The sequence below is a fragment of the Carya illinoinensis genome, chromosome 4 (genome assembly GCF_018687715.1).
Source record: "Carya illinoinensis cultivar Pawnee chromosome 4, C.illinoinensisPawnee_v1, whole genome shotgun sequence".
NCBI classification, from domain to species: Eukaryota; Viridiplantae; Streptophyta; class Magnoliopsida; order Fagales; family Juglandaceae; genus Carya; species Carya illinoinensis.
In genome coordinates this window covers 27,867,090-27,877,589 of record NC_056755.1, presented here as the reverse complement: position 1 = coordinate 27,877,589, position 10,500 = coordinate 27,867,090, and the positions used below count along the sequence as shown (strand labels likewise).

Genomic DNA, 10,500 nt, shown 5'->3' with positions numbered 1-10,500 from the left:
AAAAGTTGTATCAAACGAAAAGCATCTTGAATCAGGTGTACCTGAAGGAGCAGTTTCATACACTGCAGATGAGTGAAGGTACGACTAGTTCAGATCATTTAAGTGCTCTCAATGGCATTATCTCTGAGGTAGAATTTATTGAAGTTAAAATTGATGATGAGGATCAAGCCTTGAGACTTATCTGGTCTCTTACACCTTCCTATAAGCATATAAAACCTATTTTGATACATGAGAATAAGAAAATAATTTTTTCAAAGGTTACCAGTAAACTTTTTTATGAAGAGAGGAGACTAGGTGGTGGAAGTAATGGTCCACCTGAGAACTCAGTAATGGTAGCAGCTGGAAATTGGAAGATGATGAACTCTATGAATAAGAGAGCAGTCTGCTAAGGGTGTGGACAATCTGGGCATGTCAAGAAAATTTGTTCAAGAGCTAGATCAAGTTGGTTCAACAAGAGACTCCAAGTCAGTAAATGGAAATACCAGTAAGGAAGCTAACGTTGTGTCTCTTTCCATAGAAGACGATGTCTTTGAAAAGGGATATGTACATTCTCATGGCATACCTTTAATTTTCAAAGTTATCATGATAGAGAAAGTGTTAATGCTAGCGAGTTCACAAGTTTGTACATAAGCATTGGTTTGGTATTGATGCATAATGTGTAGTAAAAATTCATATTGATGGCTGATGAACTTTTAAGAAAGCCAAACATGAAAGTTACATCATAATTGTCAGTAAGATTGTTTTCGACATGGACCAAAGTGAAATATTTGGAATTAGTTTATTCTAAATTTGTATGCTTTTATAGTAGAGCATGATAGCGAAACTATGAAAATTTTTATTGAGGTTGAGTATGATTGTGAGACTAGTCAAAATCGCAAGGTGGAGATTTTTGAGTTTTGCTCATTTGCATTTGTCCCACATGAATAGAAAATGAAAGAGGAGCAAAGGCCCAAGGCCTATAAAATGTGGTTTAGCCTTCTTGGTAAAGTGCATCAGTCAAAAAGTTTATCTAATAACTTTGCTTATCTAACAACTTTTGAATTTAGTTAAAATCCTCTATTGACTTTTTTTGTAAAAGGGGAAAAAGTGTGAGTTTAAATTTTGCTAATGAGAAAGCATTATAGGTGTACTTGAGATGAGAAGATAAATTGTATGATTATAATAATTTTTTACATAGTAAATTTTCTTTTTTAAGTCTGATAGTTTTTATCATATTTTGGAAATTTTTCACGGAAAATTTTTTATTGTTATTATTTCTCTATTTTTTTTGTATTTTTACAAATAATAGATACTAAAGAGTATTTAAAAGGTCCAAATTCCCGACAAGGTCCTTAGTAAAATGGAGCGAAGTGAACGTTACATGCAAAGAATAGTACCAAATAAGCTCCGTACGGAATCATAACAAATTGTTACTATGAAGCCGGTAACGTACACTATAGAATTTCAGAACCCCACAACAGAAAGCAATTGAGTACCATGACATAGACTTTACTCCATCTATAGTTGGGTTTTGAAAGAAATCAGAGGAAAGAAATACAACGATGAAGTTCACATTTCTTCTGTACCTGAAACTGTGTCAATCCCTACATATAAAAATTTTCTTTTTAATGTAAATATAGTTATTAATATCAAGGCCGATGAAAAGAGTTCGCTCCTTGTTCGTGGTGGTTACTAACAACAGGAATATCCAAGCTGCTGCCTTCAGTCTCGGGAGCAACTTCTCTTACATCAGCTATCCTTGCCTCATTTGCCTGAATATCACTCCATTCACCATCATGAATGTGGAGGTTCACCTGATCTGCTGCCATATGGACTACACTCTCTCCAGAGACTGGTATCGCCCTAGAAACACTGAGACATGCTTTATCCACATTCTCCTCCGACAAGTCTACATGCTTTGTCAATGGAAGAGTATTATCAATACCCGGGCAAGACTCAGTCTTCTCCTCAAAAATTTGCTTAGTATCAATCTGATGTCTGTTAAGAGGAAAAAAAAAAAATGGGTTTTTAAACTTATCATCACAAAGTTATGCGGCTGTTGTTTTTATTGACCTTTACATCATAGTCTAATTCTCCCGATGGAACTTTATTCAAAAAATTGGGATCACAGACACCAGTCATGCAATGGTTACAGTAACTATCATTTTTCTTGGGTTGGGGAATTATTTGAGTAGGGGCAAAACTCAATACTACATCCTGTAACACTGTGAGGCATACATGTATAGTACACAATAAAAACAGGAAAAGCAAGCTCTTTATAAACTCATACTTGTCTGAAATTTCTATAGATTTTTGGCAAAATTGTACCATTTCTCTAACATCTAAGTTTAACATTTTTTTTATTGGCACGGGGTGTCCGGGACAAAGTCTCGACTAATCCTGGGTGGGGGTGCATAGTTCTCGGCAAAAAGTTTCCCACAAATACACCTCGGGTAATCCAAAGAAACCTTAGCTCGACATTTATATAAATAAGGACTCGCATGCTTTTCAATTTAATTCATAGTTAGACCATTGTTTTCTATTTTTGGTATAGTCACTGTAACTAAGGAGCATCAAGGGTTTTGCCTATAACTTGCACCATTTATAAGTGATTTTTCTGAAACTGGGGGAATCATGTCAAGCAAGAATTACAGAAGAGTAGATGTGAAATGATCCCTATGGGGCACAGGGGTTGAGATACTAAACCTTTGAAGTTGTGCTTGTAACTTGTTTACATATGCCAGAAGCTCTTGCTTTTCATTCACAGCAATTGATTCTTTCTGTATAGCCTCCTTTATTCTAGCTTCAGCATCTGCCTCTGTAACCCTGACCCTTTCTTCTGCTCTCACAACAGCTGCTTCTAATATAACAACACGCTCTCTAGCTTTTGCAAGCTCAGAACGCCACATATGTGCCTCCTGGATAGCAGAGTCTCTCTGTTTGCTCAATTGCTCTCTTTCTTTATTCACAGCCATAACCTTTTGTTCAGATTCTTTTAGCTGCAAGTATGTATGCCATAATAGAAAAAGACAATTAAAAGTGACATCTAAAATCATATTAATATTTCATATTCAATAAAGGATAAATCAAATAAAGGGAGAGGAACGGAATTCAACAGCGAAAGATATTCATGATTATTGACTGAGAATTCTTTCCTAGTTTTTTTTTTTAAGTATTCTTTCTTAGTTATTACCTCCATATCAGATTGAACATTATCGATCAGACAACACAAGAGCCATCAACAAAGTACCTTTGACAGACTGGGAAAAAAAACAGAAAAAGAAAAATTACCTTTGACATAGATGACTCCAGCTGCTTCTCTGAATCTCTTTTAAGACGCTCAATTTGTGCACATGCAATTCTCCTTTGTTCATCCATTGTATGAGCAGCAGATGCAGCAGCCTCAGCAGCTTCGGCAGTCTCAGATAATTTCTCTGCTATATCTTTTATTGTTAAATCCCGTGCACGAAGGTCCCGAGCCAAATTCTGCAGTTCTTCATCCTTGACTCGCAGTGTCTCCTGCAAGATGAACACTCATACAACCAAATATAGGTGAAATGAATATCCAAATATGCTTGCCTGATTAGCAATCACATTAAAGGAATAAGCTTAGCTAGAAAAAATAAAAGGGGGAAGAGAGAGAGAGAGAGAGAGTAAACGATATAAGAAGCCCATGGTGGCAAGAGGCAACATGCTAAGAAGGCCAGTCAAAACGGGGCCTTAAAGCCAAAAAGCACCGATAATAAGTGAAGCCAGCCAAATTCCATTACTATGATAAAAAACAAAATCATGGGACCCAAACGCCTGTTCTTCATTTATTCAATAATTCTCACTAGTCAAGTTTCAACATTGAAGGGGGGCATATGCACAAAACACATACAAGCAGCCCAATGACAACAGCACTCTACTTAACATAGAAGCAAGGGCACATGCACAAACAAGAGGCAATATCACATCACACTCTACACTGAACTGCCAATGAATTCCTCAATCAAGCCAAACTGATACTAATAGCAGCTATGAAATCAAGGAAGACTCTACAAGAAAATGCCTGTATGCCATGATCCAAATCCATCCACTGGGGGGAAAATCCCAAATAGTAAAATTTGAAATGTCATTCTCCTAGCTATTAAGCAGTCCATAATGCATAGAATATTCTATATATTAGTAAAATGGGCTGCCTAGCATCATTCTGGTGCACCTGGTTGCTGCCTAACTTTACAAGAAGAAAAGCAAGGTTCTTCAAATATTTTACTACTCACCAAATATCAGATTTAAAATTTCAGGAACTTGGGTTTCTCAGAAATCCAATTCTCAGACTTTAATGATCATGAATGATCTGGTACATGAAAGACACTGAACACATTAAACTTCTTTTTAATGGAATGTGTTAGTATTGGAACACCTGCCTCCTAGATTGTTCCATCTATCTTGTACCAAATATGGCAAATGGATTTACAAGTGATTAATATGTACATCCAACTTAGTTAAACAATTAAAAGTGCAGGATATAAATCTGATGCAACTGCAGACGAATGCAAGCTATTCATCTTATTATCAATAAAGGCAAAGACCATAAACATAATCCCAATGAAAAATTGTAAGGCATGCAATTCATAATTGAAGTAAAGACATAGTAAAAAGTGGAAAATATAGATATTGTACCCTCATGATTGCTAGATCATCCATTGGACCATCGCTTATTTTATTTGTCACCATTCCTAGAGCATTTCTTAAAGAAATCTGCATTGCTGCTTCAATTTCTTTAGAACATTCAAGGGCCGTCGAATTAGCAGCAGAAACTACCGTTGCAACTGTTCCTAATTTTGCAGAACCATTCCCACTTAAGGAATTCACAGCCTCTTTATGGGCCCTCAGAACCAACTGTGTTGCACTGAACGTCAGAAGGTAATGAGAAAGTAGATATTAGCAGAGAATAAGTCCCAAAATATGTATTCATCAATAAATGTGTTGATAACTGGGGCAACAAATCAAACACAAAGAAGAAAACATTATCAGAAAAATGTTCATTTTATGAACAAAATGCAATTGTAGAGAATAGCTAATAGTTGAGAATTTGTAACCGGTATCCAAGTGACGGCAGTCAACAATGTAATAAAGAATTGAGTGTATTTGCACAACACTCACAAAACACACACACGCATGCAAGGAAATATTAAAAGAGATGAATGTCAATGAAACTCTCATCATGATCCTTAACAATAGCTTTGCTTAACGTCCCCTGCCACTAAAGAGAAAAGGAGATAAAGGTCATTATGTCTAATTTCTTTTTGTTTATGTACTTTCTTTAAAAAAAAAAATTAACTTTGGCCAATACTTCAAGCCACCTAACTTAAAGTTGAAGAGCCACTCAACTTGACTTCTCGTAGTTTTTTGCCTAATCTCTACCGAACTCTAAAACAACCTAGACTTTTCACCCCTAAACAGAACAGGGATGTAGGAAGAAGCAATGCACCTCTTTCCAAACCCTACATCATTGACCACAGCCTTTCTTTTCTTAAAGAATGGGGCAAGTAAAAAATAATAATATCATAAAATATGGAAGGGGCCCGTGCTCCAAACTTAGTACAAATTCCAGATGACTACATGATCCCTTTTAATAAAAAAATTACCAGCAAGGCAACTTCACATACAAATCAGCCATCAGTTTGCAAGAAACATCTGCAAACTCTGGAAATTCTAGAATAGACTATTATATAGTCTTTTGGACTGTAAGGCCAACCATATAACTAGTCATCTGGAAAGGAAAATGGAATATTTTTTGATTGGCATAGGGTGTCAAAGACAGCATCCCGGTTAATACCAGGAGTGCATAGGCCCTCAGTATGGAGTTTTCCACAAGTGCACCTTAGGTAATTCAAGGGGAAAATCCTCCAGTCTGATAGCCCCTATAGATTGGTTGCACCCAGGAGGTTTCAAACCTTAGACCTTGGAAGGAGCATACTACCAAGGCTTTTACCACTTGAGCCAACCCCTAGGGGTTGGAAAACGGAATATAAAAACCGTACACTATTTAGAGCAAAAGTACAGGATAGCTTTTCACCAAAAGTACACATTAAGGTGCGGTTTGGATAATGAGATAAGATGAGATGAGATGGTTTTAGGTGAAAGTTTAAAGTTGAATAAAATATTGTTAGAATATTATTTTTTAATATAATTATTGTTTTGAGATTTGACAAAGTTGAATTGTTTATTATATTTTGTGTGGAAATTTGAAAAAGTTATAATGATGAGATGAGATAAGATAAGATGGGTTAAGAATGTTTCACAATTCAAACGGAGCCTAAGAACCTTGCTAGTGGTGAAGTTTCAAGCTCACAATTCATATACCCTTGTTTCTTCCTGCATATCTCTAATGCATTCATTACAGAGTTTACAACTTTGTTAAATAACCATTTGTCCTAAAAAGTTAAGTTGATGAGAAGAAATGACTTCAATTGTTTAATTTATGTTATAACACTCCCACTCACATGTGAGTCATACTTTCTCTTAATAAGTGCACCAAACATCTAGAGTATTTAATTAAAAAATGGGGAGGTAAAATGTAGAGTACTAGTTTGAGAGATGTAATACTCCCATTGTGTAAGGAAGGTGGTGAATGGGGAGACTAAATCTGGTACTAATTGGTCTCCCTCTAGTGCTACCCCTGGACTTCCCTACTGAAGCTGTAATGGACTACCCAGTTCCATCCTTCAATGATCTATTCCTTTCTCCCATCAGCCTATTCAAGCAATTATGAACCAAGAACAAATACCCTCATCTTCCACTTCAAGTCCTGTTTCAAAGCACGAGTCTGTAATTCGAGTATCTCCTCCTTCCTCTGTCCCACATTGCCTTGGAGGGAAAATTTCAAGCCCTTTATAAAGATTTTAATGGGTTTCAATTGTAACATTGACTATTCCTTTTGGAGTATACGCCTAGATGTGATTTGCGCTTAACTAGGTAATTACAAGATACATCTACCATATCATATTATATCAACAATTTTCCCAAATACATAAAAGTTAATAAGGATAGATAAATTTAATTATTTAATTTATGTTCAGAAAAAAAAAAAATGGCTGGCACTGGGGGTCCAGGAACAACATCTCGACTAATCCCAATGGTGCACAAGTCGGCATAGGCCGACAAGGAGTTTCCAACAAATGCAACTCGGGTAATTCAAGGGGAAAATCCCCCAGCCCGATGGCCCCTAGAGAGTGTTTGCACCCAATGGTATTCAAACCTTGGACCTTGGAGGGAGCATATCATCAAGACCAAGACCTTTACCACTTAAGCCAACCTGTAGGGGTTTTCTAAAACAATTAAACCTACAAGATACTTGACTATGCTAACAAATGTATGTGCTAGAATAAGACCATTCCAAACTTGTTATAAATGAAGAACAAATGCACAGCAGAAGCAGGACACAGTTCAAACCTTTTTGTAGCCAAAGAAAAATATCACAACAAATCATATCATGCAAAGGCTTAAAAAGGAAAGATCCAGAGAACCTACTGTAAAGTTGACACCCAAGCTCTAGCTGCACCAGGAGTCTCTGCGCAAAGGAAGTAGTCCTTTTTCTGGGGGGTCCCAATATCTAAGTATAATAGTTAAGAAGCGCTCATATTTACAATTTCAACCCGCAACAAAATGATACTTATAATGAAACTCAAAAAGATACAAATTTTAGTATTTTCTACATTGCTAGAAAAAATAACTATATGTGGATACAGAAACAACAGCCATCATACCTTGGTAGTCCACTAAAGCACATTAAGAAAGAAACAAAAAACACGAAAAAAAAAGTATTAGTAATTTTTAAAGTTAAAAGCCACTTGGACGAATTAGTTAGCCAAGAATGCAATAATGCATGCTTATTCAGAACGGTCTGAATCTTACTGGAAGTTGACAGGAGATATGGTAATCGTGCTATTTGCATCAAATATAATGGATCCCTTAACAGCTGGCTCATTTCTCCTGATCCTAAAGCATACAGACAACATGAAATATCAAATATTAAAATTCTTATGTAATCAAAGCAAAGCCAGCAAAGATAATGCAAAAAACATTCACCGACTTGTATTCCATTCTTCCAGTCGTTGGGTCCAAGATCACCCACCGCTCGTTCCATTTCCTCAGCTGTTAAGTTGCACACAACAATATTAATTCGGCTATCATGACTTCTTCCGTTTCCGAACTCCACATAGAATCACCCCTCAATCAGTGAATGCTAATTGTAGTCAAGTAGTCCCATTCTTATAAACCCATTACATTATTTTCAAAAACTTTTGGCCAATTCAAACAGGGCTGAAGAAATTACATCTAGGAAAAGGTCATGATAGAGCAAATTGACCAAAACAAAAAACTATAAAAACTGCAACTTCTCAAGTTAAAATTCAAAGCAGAAGGCAACCCTTTGCTTGAGCTAAATTCTCACAAAGGCCTGAATTCAACGAAAATCTAATCACAAATAACCAATCCAATTTAGACGCAATTGGAGAGAGAGAGAGAGAGAGAGAGAGAGAGAGAGAGAGAGAGAGAGAGAGAGTACGGTCTCGGATCGCTTGAGAAGTGGGCCCTGCAGCAAATTCCTGCCGGAACCGGATGCCAACTGCCGCTTGATCTTCTCCAAGCTACTGTCTGCATCCCCGGCTCTCTGTTCCATCCCCATATTTTAGATTTTACCAAAATAATACATAATTATCAATCCCGCATATGCATACATATACACACATATATATAGAGAGAGAGAGAGGGAGGGAGGGTTGGGGGGTAGATCGGAGGGGCTGACAAACTAACCGGTGTAGCAACATTGGAGGCCATGGTAGGAAAACAGCGAAGACTGGGGAGGTATCGCAGAAGCAAATATGGAACCTTGGAAGGGTCTATTTGATAATGGCAGGGTTTTTCCTTTGAGGGTGATCTTTCAAAGCCGTGGCCGGGCTGTTAGGTTTCTTTGGTGGACTTGTAGGTGGTGTACTTGTTTTATTTATTTTTCAAACAAAATGAAATTATTTATTTATCATGTATATGTTGCTCAACTTGCTCTTTTATTTTTCTCTTTTATTTATTTATTTATTTTTATTTGTTAGTTATTTTTCAGTTTTGAAATAAGTTTTATAGCATTTTATAAAAACTGGAGGGTTTTGGGAAATGGAAAAATCTTTTTGTCATCTTCACACTTTAGACACTATACTTATTTTAATTTTTTTTATTTTTTCTATAATAAATATGTAGTGTGTGGATGATAAATAGAATAATTTAATTAGTTTAATAAGAATAAAATAAAATAAAATAAAAAATAATATTTTAATATATAAAGTGTGTGGTGTGAGATGATGTGTAGCATTTCTCGAAGGAAATTAATTAGATGAAAAAAGTTATTTTGAAAAATATTGCCGTTCAAATTTGAAAAAAAAAAATACATAAGAAATATGTTTTTGTAAAGGATAATGCTTATCCAACGTATAAAAGCTACCGAAGCTGCCAACGATTTTTTTTTTTAACTTAGTGATTAAAAAATGTTTTTAATTAATATTGTGAATTAAAAAAAAAAGATAATTAAAGATATAAAAAAATATATGAAAAAAAACCAAAAAAAAAAATTTATACCATTCGGTGGGGTTTATCTGTGGACGTATCAGCGTCCCTTTGTAAAAATTGTTTTCATTTTTTTTCTCTTTTGGCCGTAGAAACTTTATTTCTGATTAGATTTTTTAGGATACATTAGGGAGTTAAAAAAATTTCTTAAAGACTATACAATTCGATATTTTAAAATTTTAAAATAAAATTATTATTAAAAAATTTATATTTTAATAATATTTTATTTAATTTTTATTAAAATATCTCATATTATCTCATCTGAATTGTGTAATCAAATGAGATCTAAAGTTTTTTTTATAAGTATTAAATTTTTTGTCTGGATTTATTTATTTTTTTTCTTTAAATTTTTTTAAGGTTTTGTATATTTGTTTGAATTTTAAATTATTTAATATTTTAATTGCTTTTTTCCTTAAATTGGCATTGAAAATGTCAGTAACTGACATGCCGCCGGTCAGTTGACTAACAAAACAACGAAACTGAACAAAGAAACAATGGCCTTCTTATTAAACCCAGATCTTAAGAAGGCTTCTCGATAAGAATATCATAAGACTTTGATGAAAAAAAAAAAAAAATCTAATTATAAGCAATTATGTACATTAATACATACACTTATTCAATATGATTAATTAAAAAATTAAATTTTAATAAAAATTATGTCAATTTAAATTTTAAATATAAAGATAATAATATTAATATACAAATCATTACGTGAATTCATTTGTATATAACAAAACTTAAAAATTAATAATATGAAAACTCAATTACTGTTTTTTTTTTTTTTTCATGAATCAAACAAATTAAAATGCTCTAGTTTTTTTAAGTCCAAGCTTCTGGTCATTTGTTACTTTACTCCTTGTAGTCTTGAATTGAATGGTTCAAGATCTTTGAATTTTAATGTATTATCAAGTTAGCCAT

General features: G+C 34.5%; 1 protein-coding gene across 1 annotated transcript; it reads right to left on the bottom strand.

The window, feature by feature from the left end:
- Positions 1-1,389: 1,389 nt before the first annotated feature.
- LOC122307694 (switch-associated protein 70) lies at positions 1,390-8,944 on the bottom strand. Its single transcript, XM_043120735.1, has 10 exons — positions 8,782-8,944; positions 8,534-8,638; positions 8,060-8,121; positions 7,882-7,965; positions 7,714-7,745; positions 7,498-7,579; positions 4,645-4,873; positions 3,271-3,498; positions 2,686-2,978; positions 1,390-1,977 (listed from the first exon to the last, which is right to left on the bottom strand). The coding sequence occupies exons 1-10, from the start codon at positions 8,803-8,805 to the stop codon at positions 1,629-1,631; spliced, it is 1,488 nt and encodes a 495-aa protein (XP_042976669.1). The 5' UTR covers positions 8,806-8,944; the 3' UTR covers positions 1,390-1,628.
- Between the last annotated feature and the right edge of the window lie 1,556 nt (positions 8,945-10,500).

Bases quoted from the DNA above. Each gene is read 5' to 3' on its own strand.
- LOC122307694 (XM_043120735.1), bottom strand. From the start codon at position 8,805: ATGGCCTCCAATGTTGCTACACCG. The intron at 8,639-8,781 runs GTTAGTTTGTCA...GGGATGGAACAG, and splicing joins CCTCCAATGTTGCTACACCG to AGAGCCGGGGATGCAGACAG. The intron at 4,874-7,497 runs GTAGGTTCTCTG...TCTGACGTTCAG, and splicing joins GCTTGGGTGTCAACTTTACA to TGCAACACAGTTGGTTCTGA.